The sequence below is a fragment of the Dermacentor andersoni genome, chromosome 9, assembly GCF_023375885.2.
Source record: "Dermacentor andersoni chromosome 9, qqDerAnde1_hic_scaffold, whole genome shotgun sequence".
NCBI lineage: Eukaryota > Metazoa > Arthropoda > Arachnida > Ixodida > Ixodidae > Dermacentor > Dermacentor andersoni.
In genome coordinates, this window is record NC_092822.1 from 20,583,853 (window position 1) to 20,603,340 (window position 19,488).

General features: G+C 44.9%; 4 protein-coding genes across 5 annotated transcripts; 3 read left to right on the top strand and 1 right to left on the bottom strand.

The window, feature by feature from the left end:
• The first annotated feature begins 20 nt into the window (after positions 1 to 20).
• LOC126527173 (tRNA wybutosine-synthesizing protein 4-like) lies at positions 21 to 3,668 on the top strand. The gene is made up of 2 exons (XM_050174924.3): positions 21 to 1,826; positions 3,298 to 3,668. Exons 1-2 carry the CDS (start codon positions 163 to 165, stop codon positions 3,614 to 3,616), a joined length of 1,983 nt encoding a protein of 660 aa, XP_050030881.1. The 5' UTR covers positions 21 to 162; the 3' UTR covers positions 3,617 to 3,668.
• On the bottom strand, positions 3,605 to 9,536 carry LOC126527191 (uncharacterized protein C8orf76 homolog). 2 transcript variants are annotated; one of them, XM_055068606.2, is made up of 8 exons: positions 9,302 to 9,536; positions 8,979 to 9,215; positions 8,801 to 8,885; positions 8,373 to 8,526; positions 7,351 to 7,396; positions 7,193 to 7,252; positions 5,097 to 5,168; positions 3,605 to 3,785 (listed from the first exon to the last, which is right to left on the bottom strand). In XM_055068606.2, exons 1-8 carry the CDS (start codon positions 9,509 to 9,511, stop codon positions 3,687 to 3,689), a joined length of 963 nt encoding a protein of 320 aa, XP_054924581.1. In that variant the 5' UTR covers positions 9,512 to 9,536; the 3' UTR covers positions 3,605 to 3,686. The 2 variants fall into 2 exon arrangements, with proteins under 2 accessions (XP_054924581.1, XP_050030903.2); XM_050174946.3 differs by having other exon boundaries at positions 7,324 to 7,396.
• A 223-nt stretch (positions 9,537 to 9,759) lies between these two features.
• LOC126527190 (replication termination factor 2) lies at positions 9,760 to 15,819 on the top strand. Its single transcript, XM_050174945.3, has 8 exons — positions 9,760 to 9,950; positions 10,110 to 10,204; positions 10,352 to 10,436; positions 11,137 to 11,273; positions 12,058 to 12,136; positions 13,239 to 13,352; positions 14,370 to 14,466; positions 15,508 to 15,819. The coding sequence occupies exons 1-8, from the start codon at positions 9,882 to 9,884 to the stop codon at positions 15,708 to 15,710; spliced, it is 879 nt and encodes a 292-aa protein (XP_050030902.1). The 5' UTR covers positions 9,760 to 9,881; the 3' UTR covers positions 15,711 to 15,819.
• A 1,721-nt stretch (positions 15,820 to 17,540) lies between these two features.
• ATPsyngamma (ATP synthase, gamma subunit) lies at positions 17,541 to 19,315 on the top strand. The gene is made up of 2 exons (XM_050174953.3): positions 17,541 to 18,021; positions 18,671 to 19,315. Exons 1-2 carry the CDS (start codon positions 17,626 to 17,628, stop codon positions 19,154 to 19,156), a joined length of 882 nt encoding a protein of 293 aa, XP_050030910.1. The 5' UTR covers positions 17,541 to 17,625; the 3' UTR covers positions 19,157 to 19,315.
• Positions 19,316 to 19,488: the final 173 nt, after the last annotated feature.

The following is a 19,488-nucleotide window of genomic DNA, read 5'->3' on the forward strand; positions in this document are numbered from 1 at the left end:
TTTCCTAAGTTTCAATCAATAATTATTTTATGCGGCACAGCAATCGAGTATGGCGGCGCCCATTGGATGCGCGAACTAATGTGAAGGTGCTTACTGTAGCCAATTTTTTAAACCTGTGTGTGCTTCGTGCGCTCCACCACGGCGACTTTTGTAAGGACAGAAATGACAAAGAAAGACAAACAAAGTTCGGTGCAGAGAACCAATGACAGTAGCATTGTTAGTAAGTGCTCCATGGCTTCCAAGGGATACGTGACGGACGACTTTACTAGACTTTTCGTCGCCAAATGCGCTCGAAGATCGCCTCTCATCAATCGCGGCTACTACGTTCGAGCCAAGTGCATGTCTCAGCTCTTCAAAGATTACTGCGGTGCCTTCCGGAACCATACGTGCCAAGTCCTGTCCCTCGGCGCCGGCTACGACGCGAACTTTTTCAAACTGAAAGCAGCCGGTACATTGCCCGTCAATTGTCGTTACTTCGAAGTGGACCTCCCGTTAGTCGTCGCCAACAAGAAAGATATCATCGAGAGTTCTACCGAGCTTCGGTCGCTAGTCAACGCTGCAGTGACTTCAGGGCACCAGCCGCAGTACTGCCTCCTGGGTCAGGACATCCGCGACCTCGACCGCCTGGAGTCTGCGCTGCGAGCCGTTGGCCTCGACTTCCGCGTGCCAACACTCGTGTTCGCGGAATGCGTGCTATCGTACCTGGACACGAAGCATTCGGACAGGCTCGTCCAGTGGACGTCGAGCACATTCGAAGACGTAGCCTTGGCAGTTTACGAACAAGTGGAGCCGCACGACGCCTTCGGAATCGTCATGCTGAAACACTTCGAATCCCTCGGCTCGCCTTTGAAATCGCTGCGCGAGTATCCAACCGTGGCCTCGTTAAGGAGCAGGTACTTGGCGCGCGGCTACGAAGCGTGTGACTGCGTCAGCTTGGCAGAGTTCGTCGGCGCGCTGGACGCGAAGGAAGCGCTGCGGTTCCAGGGTCTCGAGCCCTTCGACGAATTCGAGGAGTGGCTCCAGAAATGCGCCCACTACGCCTTCGCCGTGTCCAGAAAAGGAAGCGCCTTCGAGGCTTTTCTCACGACCGGCTTCGCCCAGCGCGGCGTCGCTTGTGCGCCTAGAAACTCGACCCTACAACTCGGGCGAGTAGACTGGACTTTGCACAGCGCGGATTCGAGCCTGCGCAGATTTGGCCACTCGTCTGCTCTGACGACGGACGGCAGAGTGATCACAGCCGGCGGCTTTGCCGAAAACGGCGGGAAACATTCGCGCGTCTTCGAGCCTGTCCTGACAGACCCAACAACCTTCCAGTCAGAATTGATCAGCGCGCGCTTAGAAGGTAGACAGCACTTTGCCATGTTATGCCTCGACAACGGCTGCGTCCTGGTAAATGGCGGCCGGACGTCACCGCTTCGAGCGTGTGGCGCTGACATCGTCTTGACCCCCTCCAGTGGATCGTACGTTGCCGAGAACTCGCATTTTGCCCTTACGCCCCCAGCAAGATGGAGGCACACCCTGGCAAAGCTGAGAAGTGCAGAAGGCCGTGAGAAAGTGGTCCTGTTTGGTGGGAGGACACCGCGTGATGCTGCTTTGAGCGACACTTACGTCCTAGATGTCACACAATGTTCATGGAGCAAAGTGCCCGAAGGTGTAGTGTGGCCTGTGTCGCGACACAGTCATGCTGCGGTTTCCACTGCCGATCAGTCCTCCATGATTGTCACGTGTGGCTTATCAAGCAGTGAGAAACCTCTCAACTGCGTGTACAGCTTTGACATCGCCACGTTAACATGGGGAGAAATTCCTGTGGATGGCCTTCTACCTAGGTACGGTCTTGCTCATGTCGTGAAAGGGCAGCTGTGCAAAATACGGACACAAGGACAATGAAAAGGATGACACAAACACTGACTAGATGGCATCTGTGTTGTCCTTCTCTTCTTACTTGTGTCTGTGTTTGTACACCTGTCTTTCCATACCATGAATACCTACAGACTTGCCCATCTTTTTATTTTTTTCTTCTCTATAAAAACTCTCTCTCTGTTGTGCCCAGGCAAGTTGTGGCGTTCATTTTGCTTGCTTCTCGTGCACAGACGTCATTATGTACCTAGCACGGTGTCTTAGTGGCCGTGGCATTCTGCTGCCCTGCACAAGGTCATGTACTGAATTTCCAGCTGTATTGGTTGTGCCTTGAAGTGGCCACTGAGTGACAAAACACTTTCGTGTGCTCAGATTTTTGCACATGTTAAACAAACCCAAGGTGATCATAACTAATCTGGAGTGCAGGTGTTGCTTAAGGATGTTAGACCACATGAGTAGATCATATCCTACCATTTGATGGTCACTTAATGAAAGAGAGAAAGAAGATATGAACAAAAACTGATCGACATGGATGTAAAGAGCAATCCTTGTACAATGTGGCTGCTGGAAACGTCAGTTTCTGAAATGAAGCTCTATTAATGTATGCACACATACCAGCAAGTAAGAAGCTGTCATTAAATGTAAGGCTGACAGAAAAAGAAAACTGGAAAGCATGGACAAGATACTCCTGCCACTTCATATGTGGCATGTGCAAAAGCATATGCCACGTATTACGCTTGCATGAAATCTTGGCCACACCCACTTCCTTCCATCCATCATACTCACTTGCACATTGAGTCATAGAACGCTAGTTCTTTTGTTCTCTTCAGTACCATTCAAATGTACATGTATCAGTTACATTACAATTCAAAACCAATCAAAAAATTCTCTACAGGAAGCTTACTGAAATTCTAATTCTGCGTCTTGGGCCAAAACAAGTGGCACATGCTTATTTCCAGTACGCAACAGTGAATTTAAAGCTTATGCAGCAGGTGGAAAGATTATTGGAAATGGTCACATGGTTGACTGCCAGAATCTAATTCAGAACTGCCCATAACTTTCATGTTTGCAAGGTAAGGACATGACGAATTAAACACAAGCACATACTCATCATCCATTCAAAATTCCGCTGCCAGACAAAGGTTTCCTCCAGGTGTCTCCAATTGCCCTTCAACCAAACCCATTTTTTGCCTGCACATTTCCTAAGCTGCATCATGTCACAGTAATGTCGAACAGGCCAGGTAGAGAACTTTGTGATCAACTATAACATTGAATGTAATTATTTTATAACTGTTTACCAACATTTATACTTGCTAAATGTTATCCTATTTTGTGCAAGAAGCATGCGCTATGTTTTACACAACATCAAAATAAAGTTTGAATGATCCTTTAACCTGTTCGTTATTTTTGATAACAACTTGGCATCACTGGTTGTTGCAGGTTCGGCCACACTGCGCACCTGACAGGCCTGACCACCGTTGTGCTTATTGGCGGAGTGAGTGGCAGGAGCGGTGAACCCTGCGGACTAGCGATCATAGATCTGGTTTCTATGACTTGCAGGGAAGTGTCACTGCCAGAACAAAACCCAGAACGCCCCTTTATGACCTTTGGCCACAGTAGCGTGCTTATCGAAGATTCGGACAAAAGCTCCAGCATCCTCATTGTGGGCGGCGGAGGAAACTGCTTTTCATTCGGAACGCACTTCAACCACCACGTTGCATCGATTGACTTGAGAAGACTATTGGAGTGTGAGATGTGAAGTGTATGTGACTTTATTTTGTACAGGAGCACAGTAAATAATGTACAGGTGACGTTCGCTTTGCCATGACTTACTGCTCATTAGGACTTTTGCTGTCAGGCTTGTACTGTAGAATCGAAGAAAGCCAACGCTCCTCAAACGCTGACATCACATCTGCAGCTTTCATGCCCTGGAAGGCAAGCACACCTATTAGCTGTAACGTCAGTCATATCAAAGTCCTTCAGAGCATTTACTGGTGACTAAACATAGGTTGAAACTTGCTTTCTCACTGCCATCTGTCCACCAACGACTTCTGTCCCTGAACCACTCATAAAACATGGCTGTAAATATACACACTCTTTCCTGTATGCGTCACCTTCTGGGTTTGGGTGTACAAAGCGTTGTTATACAATATCATTTACTAATATGCATAGCCATTTGTCATTTTTTCTTCGTTTGATTTCATGAGGGCATTCAGATGACCCAGACTCATTGCAGGCGAGTTTTCAAAGCCGCTTGCAATGCTGGGCCAATGTAATGTTCCCTATAAGTTGTAGCTGAACTTAGACCTGTCTTTACTGATCTTTGGCTTAAAGTATTATGCTGCTTGATGGTTTCAGTTTTACAGACAATGTTTCACATTGCTCTCGATAGTATCCTATTTAAAAAACTGATTAGTGACATGAAGTCATGCACATGTCAGCCTCCACTGTAAAATGCAAATGGCCTTTGGTCAATGCTGTACCACGTCAAGGTCACCTTGTAAAGTATAACAAGATCTCTTGTAGTGCTTTGGAGGTGCTTCGTGACCAGGAGGAGCATTTAGAATTTCTGGCTAAATAATAAGCACGCCTAGTTGAAATTCGGCCATTTTTACAGCACAAAAATGAGGATGGATAAGTTGGCAAGAGATTAAACAGGTGAGCACTGGCCGAGTCATAGTTGTGTGCATCAGGCAGTTGCCAGTTCCCAGGTGAAAGTATCCAGCCAACTGAACTTGTCTAGTTGAACCTTAATATAACCAACACTGATATAAAGAATTATCGGATATAACGAACTAAACAATTCTCACTAATATTAGCATGTAAAGAATATATGTTTATAATGAATATCTGATATAATGTAGGTATTTCCATGTCGGATGCAACTTCATTATACTAAATTCAATTGTCAATTTCTCAGCTTATAGAGCTGGCTCTTCACTGCTTACTGCTGGTTTTGCCTAGTTACAAATGAGAATTAAGTCGTAACCTGTGTCAGCATTTGTGGGCACGTGTGGTAGTTGTAAGCCATCAATTGTGCATACCTTTTCTTGCCCGCTTTATGTGCTAGTGTGGTAGTTGTAAGCCATCAATTGTGCATACCTTTTCTTGCCCGCTTTATGTGCTAAACGTTACTAGCAAATCTAACCCTGTAGACGCTCGGCTACTAAGAAACAAGTCCTACCAAGCTTCATGCAACAGTAAAAAAAAACAGCTTGAAAGCTTCACCAAATCCTTACCAGTAACAAAAGCGACTCTGCTTCCTCATCGCTTTCAGCCCCATTTACGGTATCACTGTCTTTTTCAAACTCCTGAGAGGGGGATGAAAAAAAAAAATTCAACAGTCAAAGGAAACAGGTTTTTGGAAGCAAGAACTTATAAAATGGTTGCACTCTGAATATTTATATAGAGAAATATTTAAGTGGTGGGATTGAATCCCAGCCACAGTAGTTGCATCTGGCCAGGAAAAAATGTCAGAATGGTCATATACTTAGATTTCAGACTACATTAATTAATTCATAGGCAGCCAGCATCAAGCAGGAGTGCTTCACTATGACATCCCTCACATCCAGTCAGTAGCTGTAAAATAAAACACAACTGGCTCTGAAGTGTTGCACCCTGTAAACATTATGTTACAGACCTGTTGCATCACTCTAGCAAAGTGCGAGCTCGGTTCCTATGAGTACCACGATGCCAGTAATTCTTGGCATGTTGCCTAACCACGTAAGTGTTTATTATTTGGACCAAAAGTTGCCTTGTGGTTTTCTTTTTATGGCTTATTTTCAAACTTCATCAAAACTCTTCTGAAGCTTTTTTCAACCAGTTTGCTTCTAGTTTTAAGTGTGAAAACACTGCACCACTGTTGGGCTGAGTCAATGTTGTCTTTGCTTTCTGAATCGTCACTCTCAGTAGCAGAAGTGGTGAGAAGACGATCACCAACTTTCTCTCTCGACAAAGAAAACTCTAGTGTGTTGCTTTCACTGTCAGAATTGAGCAGTGCCTTTCTTTTGCATAAGCAAGACAAAAATTGGAGGACGCTTAAGCTTCGCCTTCAAGAGTGGAACGCGATAGCGTTATCGCACCCCGTTCGCACCGCCTACTCAAACGCGCTACGCCAGCCAAACGTCGCGATCGGCACAGATAGCCGGGCCCCGAAGCACCATGAAGGCGGACGCGATCATGGGGCGAGTGGCGCGCCATGTGTCGGGGCAGCGCCGTACATTGCGAGGAGGGGGTCTTCTATCTTTGCCGCAAGATGGCTCTGCATGTGCGCAGAAGAAATGTAGCGGCGGAAACGTACTTCGTTACTCATGAAACTGCGACTTCTGTAAGTTGCATGGTCATAATTACCGATATACACCGCAGTACAACTTTCTACCGCACGTTTCTAAGGCAACACCGCATTCACTAGAGGCGATTTTGTCCCATTTTGAAGGAACGAACTCATGGCTGAGTGGTAGCGTCTCCGTCTCACACTCCGGAGACCCTGGTTCGATTCCCACCAGCCCATCTTGCAAGATGTTTTTTATTTATGAAGTGCCTTCTGGGATTTATCGCTCATGGCCAACGCTGCCGACACCGACGACACCGGCTTTTCTGCGACACGAGCTCCTTAACGCTCTCGCGTTAAAATGAAAAATCCAGAAACCTACCACTTGCATACGTGCCAATCTGTGAACATTACAATTTGTAACATCCCACAGACACAACATCAAGTAAGGGGGTGTGGTGTGTGTGATAGCACGTATTTGCATGCCCCAAGCACCCACCTTTTAAGGTATTCATATACATTTAACTAATGATTTTCCTTTAGGCACCGCACAGAAACAGTCACAAACTTGAGACAGCAAAGAATGAAAAGCAAGGCATTGTTTTTAGATCTCAGTGACATTTTTCAGCAACTTTGCTCTTTGTTGATTCCGTCTGCTTCTGGAACTTGTCTGTATAAACTTGCCTGACACAATTACTCATTTTACATTTTTTGACTATCAGAAGACTTCCAACGAAAGCTTTGGAGATCGACAAGCGAAACTGCTCCACAAACAGAATTTTTCGTAGATACTGATGCAACATTTGTAAAACCGTAAAACAAACCCAAATTCATTAACTTTTTTAAAAACTTGAGAGAAAAGGCAGATACGCACTCGTCAAAATAAAGCACCTGCAACCACAGTTGTCGTTTACTCTGCCATGGGAACAGCGGCAATCTTGTGTTGAAACATGTCTGATAATGTGTTAAGATTTAGAATTGTCTCAACACAATTCTTTTGATCTATGTGAAAGTTGTTCGAGCAATAGCATTTTGTTTCTGCTGTAACAGGCTAGTTAAACTCACATTCAGAGCCTGCGTTGTGAAGTCTTCTGGAAGTTCTAGGCTTGACACCAGCTGTTCAACCTGCAATGAGAACCCAACATCATTACAAGTGCCAAACAAGACACAACAGCAGCTGCAGGTAAACACTATACCTCAGAAAGCATTCTGAGGTTGTGCACTTTTGCAAAGGACTGGTTCCCTGACAGTGCCCCTTGGTACAGCATTCTGCAAGTAAAGAAAGAATCCAGGTATTCTCAGCACATAAAGGTCGAAACGTACGATAGCACAGGTTCAACAAGAGCTACTTGGTACTGACTCATCTTCTTAATATTTTGCTTTTTGCTGTTATCAGTTATGAAAATGCAAGGCAACACATGAAAGAAATGGCATGCTAAGACACAAATCCGCTATCTCCATGAGACAACAGATTTTGGTTAAATAATCTAAAGTTGAATAACATATTAGACAGACCCACTCATGTTCAGTGGATATATGACCAGTACAGGTACAGATATGTCCACAAGCTGACTGCATTCCAGGCAACTAGTTCAGTGGCTTCATCTCTGCATACATACAAACACACACAAATGCGGGCATACTTTTACTGTTCAGGCACTTTTTTAATTCCCTTTAATCACTTGTTTCTAGCTTCACTGGAAAGCCAGTCGGCCTGAACCGAAAATTCAGCAGCTTCGAAATACACTGAAACCATATATTGGTTTGAACATAGTACATTGTTAGACTTATTGATCGTAGTTTTAATTATTGCATGTGCATTATGTCTTTCTTTTTATACATGCTTGTCTGATAAACACCCCAGCAAGGAGGGAGGCTGTGAAGAGAGATGACAATAAGCACTTATCCTGACAAGTGCTTATCAGTATGTTACGTATGACAACTACTCACCATAAAATCCCAAGAGATAGCCCACCTATACTTGAGTGAAACTTTGAGATGGGCTAACTTTCAATGTAGTAGGTAATTCTCAGATGGGTAACGTTTTCAGTAGGGTAAGTCTATTTGATTTTGCTAACACACCAACTTCACTCCATATTGTGTCCAGCCTACTTGCAAGCGCACAAGGAGCGTCAACAGCATGCCCGTGCCTTGAAATGCTACTTCTTACAATCGTCATCTTGCATAGTGTAAACAGTGACAACAAAGAGGTTAGCAAGAAGTGCAGAAAGATGTGTCACATCACCTCGCCTTTAGCAGGCATGCCCCAGCCTTGAGCGGCAGGTTACCAACGTCTGTCCGAGTTTCAAGCTGGCTTAAACAGCACACCGAAAGCTTGTACCAAAGATCAGACGTCCAAGGTCGAACCAGTAGGCACCTGCAGAGGGCTGCGCTCTCCTCTAGAATGCAAAATACTGAGGTCATCGTTCAGGTGGCGTTGCTGAACTGAGCGAGAATACAGGAACAGACATGGTCGTGTGAATAGGCAGACCAAATTCTCTATCAACAAGCAACGCTCTTTTACTAGTCAAAAGTTCACAGGAACATAGAAACAAAGTAATCAACAGCGGTTGAACGAGGAATGTATCAGTCAAGTCCCTTTGTTGAAACACTGAATCCCGATACAGCCTGAGTCACCCCTTCTTTATCTTCGTTTGCTAGTGTCATTCTTACCAGTTGCATTTTTCGTATGGTTGTATATCTCAGATTGTAGCATCCACACCGCAACCCTGTGATCACTGTTGGTCGCTAGTGTTTCCTGTTTAAGCAGAAAAGCAAAAGAACCACAACGGTGAGAGTTAGCTTAGTGAGGTGAACTTCGATATTAACACGAGACTAGAAAGTGGCATACCAACGTATCGGCGTATTGCAATGCTTCGTCGTTTCGGCCGAGTTTCAAGCAGCACCTGGACATTCCTTCGAGGCAGTCCCGTTTGACGGAGGTAGCGGACTTCGGCGCAAGATCCAAGCAACGCTCGTAGACCTCAAACGCGTTGCGAAAGTCGTTTCTCGCGTAATGATAATCTCCCTTGTACTTTTCCAGCATCATCTTTTCTTCGTGGTCGTCAGTAGTGGCGGTGAGAAACCACTGAAAGGATACTTCGTTATTTTCTGTCAACATTTCAAACAACGCATTATAACGCTTTCCAAAGTGCTCTACCGGTTGACGCTCACCTCACTTTCACAGATCTTGGCGTTGTACGAAGTTCCAGGCTCGCCACCCCTGATCCTTGGAGAGTCGAAGACATCGTCGTCGAATGCAAATTCCATCGCGAATGGCGCAAAAGAAGAAGCACGAACGCTGCCGAATCTGTCGTGCAATTTGTCGCTTGCGTACACGCAGTAGACACCATAAACACTCACACGCACATGGCATATGCACATGAAGAGTTCAGACTAAATTCTACCGCCAACCAAACTAAAACAAATCACGTGATTTTTGTTATTGGTAATGTTTACTTATTTGTTTATTAATAATACATCATACGCTTTCACGATGCAAACGATGCGTTTTGTTTGACGTTAAACGATCTTGTAATATGAGAAAAGGGAACGTTATTGGGATAGCGGTGCAATACAATCTAGCAGCGGACGGAAGCTTTACGTCACGTGCCCAAACGGCTGCAAGCTTGACTTCCGTTTTCTTGTTGCGTTTTGTGCCTGTGTTTAGTGTTTGGTCATCGGTGATCGGGAAATCGGTGAAGTTACGATCGTTCCAGGTTGCTTGTACCACGATTTGCACAGTTTAAGCGCGATGGGATGCGACGGTGGCACAATCCCACGTCGCGACGAGCTCGTCAGAACCAAGCAGAAGCCCGAACAGGTACGCAAATCTGCCTTAATTTATGCAGCCCGTTCAGGCATTGCATATCATGAGCCTTTCAACAGGCTCCAGGCAGCACATCGTAGAGATAGCGCCTAACGAGCTTTTGTCATCCGGGCTGAACCCCGTCTCATCGTTTTTTTGTGTGTGAAATTTCAGAAAGACAAAGATGCCGAGGCCGTGGCCAAGTGGAAACACTGCGCAATCACGCAGGAAGAACTCAGACTGCCCATCGTATCCTGTGAACTTGGCAGGTAATTGTCAGTCATCGCCAATTCTATCGTCGATTGTCGATCTGCAGTTGCGCACTAAACACATTAACACGGCTGAAATTCATGCATGAAACTTCGGGTTCCCTATTTCCACTCGTGGTATGTAATTGCTGTGTTCGCTTCTTTCAGATTGTACAACAAGGAAGCTGTCATCGAACACCTTCTCAACAAGGACGCGTCTTGCGAGGCCGCCATACACATTCGTTCAATGAAGGTTAGTTTCTTTTTGTGATACGCAAGAAGTTTTTATTACTACTATGACTGGCATAAATTTTCTTTGCCCGATCTCGAGGTCTCCCGTGATCTTCCAATTCGAACTGTCGTCAACGTATTACCATTAAAGCGCTTTGTATGGTATTCCTTAGTCTGAGCTTGCGCTGTTGGTATCTCGAACGTTACGGCGCGTGATAAAAGTAGGATTTTGTCACGTTTTCGCTTATCTGGTTTTGTCTCTTACATTGCCTTTCTTGAATGGGCACATTGCAATGTTACGAGTGAATAATATCACCTGCCGTCGCAACAATGAGCATTGAGCGACACAGTTAAGCTCTACAGAATCTTCCCATTTCTCACTGCCAAAGGAAGTAAGTTTGTTCCTAGTCCCTTTTAACGCAGGGCAGGAGTTTTAGGCACCACAGGAAAAACACAGGCAGCACATGTGTTGATGACGGATAGAGGTTGCTGGCTCTGCTTCTTAGTGGATATGACGGTACCGCTTTCTTGCTAATATGAGGTGGGCCATGAGTAGGCATTAAAGCGTCAGCTTCACTCGAATACAGGGCCGGTGACTGCGAATTCAATCGTTTGCTATCGTGAGCTCTAAAAAGGCAAACTTTTGGTGAGTCTATAATCACGTGGCACTTCCACATCGCATGCAAAAGAAACAAAAAAGTAATTGTGACATTATCTCGTAGGACGTGGTGGAGCTGAAGCCCACCGAGAACCCTGGCTACAAGCGGCGTGACGCTGACAAGGGTGATGAGTATGTAGATCTGAGAGCATCCAGGTTCATCTGCCCAGTGGTTGGCCTTGAAATGAATGGAAAGTACAAGTAAGTTGTGGCTGCGGGTTTGCCCTTTCTCAGTGCTGTTGCAGGTTGGGATGACCTGAAGATTTGTTTCACGTCATCAGCCACTGCCTTGCCACCTCTCTCAGTCACTCACATTCCTTGAGCAATCCTAAACCAGTAGACATAGCAAAACGTCGAGCTAACTCGCATTCTTCTGTTGCCTTGTAATACACCTGCCACATATGCCGGCTTTTATGAGCTTTCTACATAAATTAGTAACATTAACTCTGGCACTGCAATAAGTGATGTCCAAATCGAAGCTCTAGCTGGCGGCTCCTTTGGAGTAGCAGAAGCAGATCGTTGAGGCCATGCTTGCTTGCACTGCAGACCCTGCGATGTCACAAGCACTCCTGCATCCAGCATGAAGCCATGCTGCACATGGTGTGCATTTTACATTGACCGCGTGAAAAAGATTGTATAATTAACTGTGGCATGCTCAAGGAATTGAGGCCTGATACTGTAATTTAGAAATTGGCAACTACCGAATAAAGGGAAAAGAAAGTGAGCTGCAAAATTTTTTCCACTACTCTTTGCAGGCCTTTTCTTACCATTATCTTCATACTGCTGGTGTCTCAGGTCTGAATGTTTTCAAAAATACTGTCTTAAAGGTGTTACGCCTCCTATTCTTGTGTAACATAATCCACAGTGAGAGAAATCACTGCTCAACTTTTGTGCACGGTTTCACATTCATAATTGACAGTGCCTTCCTGTTGTGTGTGTTGTGTTTTCAAAACTGGCTTTGTGGACACTGTTGTGGTTGTTGCAGATTTTGCTACCTTCGACAGTGTGGCTGTGTGCTGTCAGAACGTGCCCTCAAGGAAGTGAAATCTGAAGTGTGCCATAAGGTATTCAAAGTTCAATTACCACTTGTCTATGTTGATGTGAAGGCATCAGATGGCTCATTGAGCGATAAAGCTGGTGTCTGTAGCAGCCAAATGGCACCTGAATTCCCATTGGCTGCGACCTCACGTCACGAGTGCGCCTTTACGGAATTCCCATTGGCTGCGACCTCACGTCACGAGTGCGCCTTTACGGAATTCCCATTGGCTGCGACCTCACGTCACGAGTGCACCTTGACGGAATTCCCATTGGCTGCGACACATGACACAAGCACACCTTGACGCAGCAGCGGAGGCGAAAGTGGACGCCTGCTGCTGCAATAGCACACCAGGTGTTGCATCAGGGGAGAGGGCATTGCCACGTAGGTGGCATGAGGCATTGGCACCACAGGCTGCTGCTGCTTGCTGGCTTGGGCAGCACATACCGCTATGGTTCGTTACTCGCAGCGCAAAACTCGGTCCACTCAGTGGCATTGAGTTAAACATTAAGGCTCTCGCCTGCATTCTAACTGCGCCTCGGTAAGGCCAAATCAAAACACGCCAAGTGTCTCAAAGCACTCGCTTGCTCACGAGGAGCTCATAACTCGAAGGACCACTCCATGGCATTCAATGGGACATTGATGCCTTTTCATTCACAACTCATAAGGTGTTCTTAGGTGTCGTCAAATATATATATACGTAGGACTTGCTGTTCCATTATCAGCATTAAAATGTTGCATGTGTGACTAGGCACCTATTTCAGAAAAGGAAATACCATGTCACATCTAGAAATTATTACAGACATGGAACCTGGGACCATAATAAGATAATTTTTATTTGGTTATTAGTTTCTTATCACACATCGCAGCGAGTGTGGTTGACGGCGAAAATGTAGGCTTGACGTCATGGCAGCAAATTATGTAGGGCAATAATTGAAAATGAAATAAATTGATACATAGTATGGCCCTGTTTTCTGGACCTGATCTCACATCTACCATACACCTTCACGTTTTTGTCGTGTGAAATGGCACCTCATACCTTGCAGTGCAGAGTTCCACTTGTATGTACTGCTAAAGAAGGCTCTGAGTTCAAAGCTTTTCTTCTTTTTCTTTCACTTATTTTTATTCAGTGTGGAAAGCCTTTCGAGGAAGATGACATTGTTATTCTCAACGGGTCAGACGATGACATTGCTGTATTGTCAGCACGGATGGAGCTGCGTCGTGCAAAGGCAAAAGCTGAGAAGGTGAGTTGCATTTTAAGTTATCGGGTCAGTGTAAATCGCTTCAAGAATGGCTCCTTTTTCCTTTGTTTCTGTTTTTCACCTTTTTGCACTTAAAAAGTGTGTGTGCATATATATATATATATATATATATATATATATATATATATATATATATATATGCACACACACATTTCGGCCCGCCTGACACGTAGCACTATACCCTGGGAAGTGATAACTTGTAAAACAATGTATGGTCTACAGACACTACAGAACAAATTACCCAGGTTACTTAATAGATTAAATAATGAACACGTTAAACTTGAAGATATAACATTCAAAGAACTTCGACAGCACTTTAACAAATTCTAGGCCGTTAACTTTCTTAACTTTTCGTTTCTGCAAACCAAGTTTTTCTTTACCCCATTATCCCTAACAGTGTACATGGTGAGGGAATGGTTCCGCCTTCCCTTCTTTCAATTTACAATGTGTGTTTTATCTGTTTTGTTTCTATTTACCATCCTTGTATATGTATTACTGTTATTTCTTGCGGATAAGTGAAACTGCATTTATGCTGTTTCTTTTGTGACTCCTCCGTCATTGATTGCGAGGTTTTATTACATGAGTGAAATTGTAATTTGTATTTCCATCTTGCCTTATTTCATCACAATTTGTGTACATTACATTGTACGCTCGGGAAGTGTAATTTCAAACGTGATGATGTATTATATGCCTTTTTTGTCGTTATGTAACTGCCCCGTGTATGGGGGGCCTACAGCTCTGTCAAGCTGTCATTCATGACAGCTTTTGCTGCAGGTCTCCCGTGTCGTGTATTTTTATGAAACGCGAAGACATTATTATTATTATTATTATTATTAATATCATAACATTATCATGTTTCTGTTTCCTGTGAGAGCTCCAGCTAATTAAGAAAAATGCTTTCCGACTTTCTTTCTGTAAGAATTCAAATTTGAACTGTTTGTCAAGTTGTATGCTAGCAGGTACATTTGCTGTAATTCTGTGCCTTCCTCGTATTTGCAGAAGTCTAAGAAGCGGGCAACAGACACTGTGGAAGACGGGAAGAAAAAGGCTAAAATAGAGACTGGAAGTAGCGAAAAGAATTCTACAGTTGTGAACGGTATGAACTGTTGATGAGCTCACATTTTACTTTATGCAATGTTTAAGTCTTCAGGTTTAATAATGTACTAGCGCCGTGTACTTGGTTTATCGCTTTCGGTGATGCCATCACTTTTGCAAGGTGTCACGTGACTCGGCACCACACGCATCAGTCCATATGGGTGACGGCATCCAAACATGCTGTCTTGGCATAGTGCAAGGAACGCTGTTGCACATGTGTGTCAACATGTCTGGTGCCATGTCATGCGAAAGTGATATGCCCCCGAAAGTGATCGACGAAAAACACTGCGCCTGGTTTTCTAATGCACTGTTTTGCTGTCATGCTTGAAGTCAAACAGAAAGTGAGATCTGTTTCGCTGTTACTTTGCGACAGTTACTGTTAGTTCTCATTCCACTAATTCAATGCATTTATAAGCAGCACAGCTAACATTACTAGCCCTCACATGAAAAGGTTTTGCTATAGCCATAATATGGCTATCATGTGTAATGATACAAACATTCCACTTAGTATATTCGTATCTTTATACTATATCCAGTGCTGTGAATGCTAGGACTCATGCTAGGCAATTAGTAATGAGAGCCAGCAGCATGTTTTTCTATTTATCTTATTTCTTACATACTGCAGACCCTTGGGTCCAAACAGGTGGGCAGATTGAAAATAACAGACATAATACAAAAAGCAACAATAGAATCTGTTTTGAGGTTAGTCTAATAACAAAGATAATAAAACACAAAATAACAACAATAGAATCTGTGTCAAGATTAGTGTAATAAGATGTAATACTGTAATGTAGGTTCCAGAATAAGGGAGCAGGGCTCAACCACTGTGCATTTTTAATCCTTCTGTGAAGCTTCCATTGAGTCAGCATTGTGCAGAGGGCACTCGGAGGCAGAATTTAGAGGAGCCCTTCTTTTGGTTCTCTGTTCTTTTTGGCTGACACAACGCATAGCTTTCGCTGTACTGTACGGAATTGGTGGCATAGAGTGCAGCCAATTCCTTTCTAACATTTTCTTTTACTCGTGACTTCTACGCTCATTATAGGTGGTGCATCTACTAGCGGCACTTCGAAATCTGAAGTTGGCGCCGCAACAAAAATGATTCTTCCAGAAAAGGCACGCCATGGGTACAGCATCGCCAAGGACCCAAACACAAGCGAGGCTTTCAAGTCTTTGTTCACCTCCCATCCTAAGGCTCTCAATCAACCAAAGCCGCACTGGGTTACACACAATCCCTTGTTCTACTGACCAAGTGTACATATTTTGCAGTGGTGAACGGACAGCACATCTTCAAAAGATATGTGAAAGCATGCAGTGATTAATAAAAGAGAAAGTCAGAGCTTCATTTTTTTTCGAAGTACATGTTCTCGACTTATTTCTATATTACTAATTTTTCTCAAACAAGGGAAGACAGAATTGCTGAGTGTGCCCCTTTGACTGTTGAGATTTCACGCAGCTCCCTAACTAGTGTCAAGACCCCTAACATTCTTCACCATGGGAAGTTTTAATAGTGTGCCGTTTAAAATGAAAAAAATATGCAACGCAACCATAGTTTTTCCATCACACCATTCACAAGCTATGCCGAAATGCAAACACCAGACCAGGCAGATGCATAGCGCAAGATACAGCGATGTCACGTGGATGAAGGTGATGTATGGTGGCTGTGGAAGGTAGAATGGTGACAAGAGGTGTATGCACAAAGGAGTATGACATATCGGTAAAGACATTTGAGGATTCCATACCCTCTATGACACACTGCTACACATCAATTGAGGAGGATTGGCCAAGCATGGGCACACACAGCTGTTGATTATCATGCGCTATTCTATTGAGAGGACTGTGCTTTAGAGATACCTATAAGCCAACATAACTGCTGGTTTCATGTTTCTATGTATAAGTGGTGGCCCAAACCTATGCCACAGTTGTGGCACCTTTTGGAAAAACAGACACAGATCTTGAAGGCTGCATGCCACAGATGCGATAGTGGTAGGCGGAATTATGTTGTAGGCGTCAGGTTTTTGGCACCGCCTATTGTTTTATCACACAGTAACAGAGGTGCACCTACTGGCACTACTTTGTTTATCAAAGCTTTGTGCTACGTAGGCTATTTAATATCTTGCGCTGCTCCATTAAAATGTCCGAGTGCTTTCGAGATACACACGAGCCGACATTATATAAACTTATTGTTTGGTTATGCAGAACAGAGATGTGCTCAATGGCACTACAGTGTCGTTCCTGGAGCCTCGCTCGCGTACATATCGGGCGTAAAACCGAAACGCGGCGAGCCACTGCCAAACGCCGGGAAAGTCGACAAAAAAAAACGTTTTTAATATCTCGAGAATTCGGTAGCCTTCCATAATGTTTTGCTAGTTCAGTGCCAAGAAATAAGCGTGAAAAAATGGCACAGCTATCGCTTCTGCTCGAGGAGCACTTGGTACCATTACAATGAAACTGAAACCAGAAGCGACTCGCAACAAAAACAACAGAAGTTTATACTCGCTTTAGAGGCAATAAATAAAACGTAAGTGCTCCAGTCTAACATATTTGTTTATTGCGCTGAAGCCAGTCAGGCTCTGCTTTACTGTTATGTCATATTTAGCTCAAATTACGCATAGCCTCCTGAACGTTAGCAATGCTTGGCCAGTTGATTCAAAATGCGTGGTAGACAATATACCGCAGAGGTGCTATGTAGCGCTACTTTCTCGACCACCGTAACCATTGCCTTTTTTTCTAGAGCATGAACAGCTTTACCCGCGTGTGGTCGCAGCTATTTCGTTGCTTTGTATCATAGCGTCTTTGTATAGCGCACGTTCTGTCCCCGTATCTTTGTCTTTTCCTTTTCCTAAAGTAATGTTTATAATAACCGCAGTTTATGCAGTTTCGCATGAAACTTAACGAGCAAATTGTATGCGCTGAAAGTTGACGTTGCCCTAATCGCGTTCCATAAACTCTGACCAATTTGTGAGGAAGTGGCGCCCTCTAAGCTATATTTTGGTTTTGACGTTATTGGCGACGTTGTCACTGGAGCAGGCATTGAATAATTTAGGAAGCCACACATCACGTGCTTCCGGCAACGGGCACTTTCCTTCTGCACTTCCGGCGGCGAGAGCAAGGTGGAGGTCGACATTTTGTCCGGCGAGTAACATTTCCCCTTGGGCTCGACATGTTCTCAGCGCTGCAGAAAGTGGGCGCTTTCGCGCCGGCCTGCACCCAGGCCCGTAACATGGCAACCCTCAAAGACATCCGGATGCGTTTGAAGTCCGTCAAGAACATCCAGAAGATCACGCAAAGTATGAAGATGGTGTCCGCTGCAAAGTACGCCCGTGCCGAGCGTGACCTCAAGCAGGTCCGACCGTACGGCGAAGGGGCGCAGGCCTTCTACGAGGCGGCCGAGATCAAGCCGCCGGAGGGAAAACAGAAGACGTTGATCATCGCCATGTCGTCGGACCGTGGCCTCTGCGGCGCTATCCATTCGAGCGTCGCCAAACGCATCCGAACCATGATGCAGGAGGATCCCCAGCTGCACGAGAACGCTCGCATCATCTGCGTCGGCGATAAGGTTTGCCAGTTTTAACGTTCGTGCGTGTGCGTAAATGCTACGTGGCCTGCTTCGGAGAATATACATTTTATTTTATTGTCTGGGAGGACATTGCCTTCATATGAGGGCGTTGCAACGCCACAATTTTGTGGATGTCGGCTGACTTGGGGATATAAACCGTCGGAAGAGGGAACATCTGGCGGTCTTCTTGAATGTTTCTCGAGTTACGTGAAGTGCACTTGTCCATCATTTTGTTCTTTTTCTAGCTGCATTCGCACTTTAGTTGTCTTTATGGCAGTTTCCCTGCGCTTTATCCAACGTGCATACTGCCGCATGTGTAAGGTGATAATCTCGTAGACTTGCAGGTCCAGTAATAGCAGTCTCCTTGCCTGCGACTAACTCTACTAGCCGGTAAACAAAGCAGTTAATGCTGAAGCTCTGGAGTCATGTGCATCATCCCCGTTTTTTTCCCCTCCATATTAATGTAAGTGTCGGCGTCATTTGAAGCCGTATCACAACGTTGAAATTGGAGATGTTTCGTTTTCTGTCGTAAAATGACGTGGAATTAAGGTTAGCGTGCTCAGCTCTTAAAGCAGGGCCCGGTTATTGGGTGATTGCGCTTAGAGGCTAGCCATCTTAACGTCTAATCTGTTCTTTGCCACTCATCCAGGTACGGGCTATTCTTCAACGGCTCTACAGCGACAACATCCTTCTGAGCTTCTCAGACTTTGGCAAGAAGCCGCCCATCTTTGATGATGCTGTGAAAGTGGCCAATGCAATCCTCGGCTGTGAATACGAGTTTGACAAGGGGATCCTGCTGTTTAACCGCTTCAAGTCGGTGGTGTCGTACACGACAACCGACATTCCAGTCTTCAGCCTCGATACTGTGACTGGCAGTGAAAAGATCACATTGTACGACAGTCTAGATGCCGACGTTCTCAAATGCTACCAAGAGTATTCACTGGCCAGCCTCATTTACTATGTGATGAAGGAGAACTCGTGCAGCGAACAGAGCGCGCGGATGACTGCCATGGACGGCGCAACCAAGAATGCCGGCGAAATGATCGACAAGCTCACATTGACCTTCAACAGGACCAGGCAAGCGGTCATCACCAAGGAGCTGATCGAAATCATCTCCGGTGCAGCCGCCTTGTAGATGCTACCACACTGCCAGCCTCTCTCCCTTCCCCTGGGAGACTGATGGCGTGTCCGCTGAGGATGCCACGGAAAACATGCTACTGCCGCCATTTTGTTTGTCAGGAGAGGCTGTAATCTTGTTCAGTACAGAATAGGAAAATACAAAAAATGAAACTGTTGTACTGCCCGTCTTCCAACCCTCACCTTGAGGTGATCAACTACTGCATTCGGTGCTCTGTGGTTGATGTAGACATTTGGTTATAGAAGACTCGTCTACATCATCATAATCTATTGCAAAGTAACTACCATGAAAAAGGACTAAGCATGACATTAAGCACATAGCCTTGGCAG

Excerpts from the sequence above, each read along its gene's own strand:
- LOC126527173 (XM_050174924.3), top strand. The coding sequence starts at position 163 with ATGACAAAGAAAGACAAACAAAGTTCGGTGCAGAGAACCAATGACAGT. Across the intron at positions 1,827-3,297 it reads GTGGATGGCCTTCTACCTAG|GTTCGGCCACACTGCGCACC; the intron begins GTACGGTCTTGC and ends TGGTTGTTGCAG.
- LOC126527191 (XM_050174946.3), bottom strand. The coding sequence starts at position 9,511 with ATGTGCATATGCCATGTGCGTGTGAGTGTTTATGGTGTCTACTGCGTG. Across the intron at positions 8,527-8,800 it reads CCATACGAAAAATGCAACTG|AGGAGAGCGCAGCCCTCTGC; the intron begins GTAAGAATGACA and ends TTTGCATTCTAG. Across the intron at positions 7,253-7,323 it reads ACCTCAGAATGCTTTCTGAG|GTTGAACAGCTGGTGTCAAG; the intron begins GTATAGTGTTTA and ends TTCTCATTGCAG.
- LOC126527190 (XM_050174945.3), top strand. The coding sequence starts at position 9,882 with ATGGGATGCGACGGTGGCACAATCCCACGTCGCGACGAGCTCGTCAGA. Across the intron at positions 9,951-10,109 it reads CCAAGCAGAAGCCCGAACAG|AAAGACAAAGATGCCGAGGC; the intron begins GTACGCAAATCT and ends GTGAAATTTCAG. Across the intron at positions 12,137-13,238 it reads AATCTGAAGTGTGCCATAAG|TGTGGAAAGCCTTTCGAGGA; the intron begins GTATTCAAAGTT and ends ATTTTTATTCAG.
- ATPsyngamma (XM_050174953.3), top strand. The coding sequence starts at position 17,626 with ATGTTCTCAGCGCTGCAGAAAGTGGGCGCTTTCGCGCCGGCCTGCACC. Across the intron at positions 18,022-18,670 it reads TCATCTGCGTCGGCGATAAG|GTACGGGCTATTCTTCAACG; the intron begins GTTTGCCAGTTT and ends CCACTCATCCAG.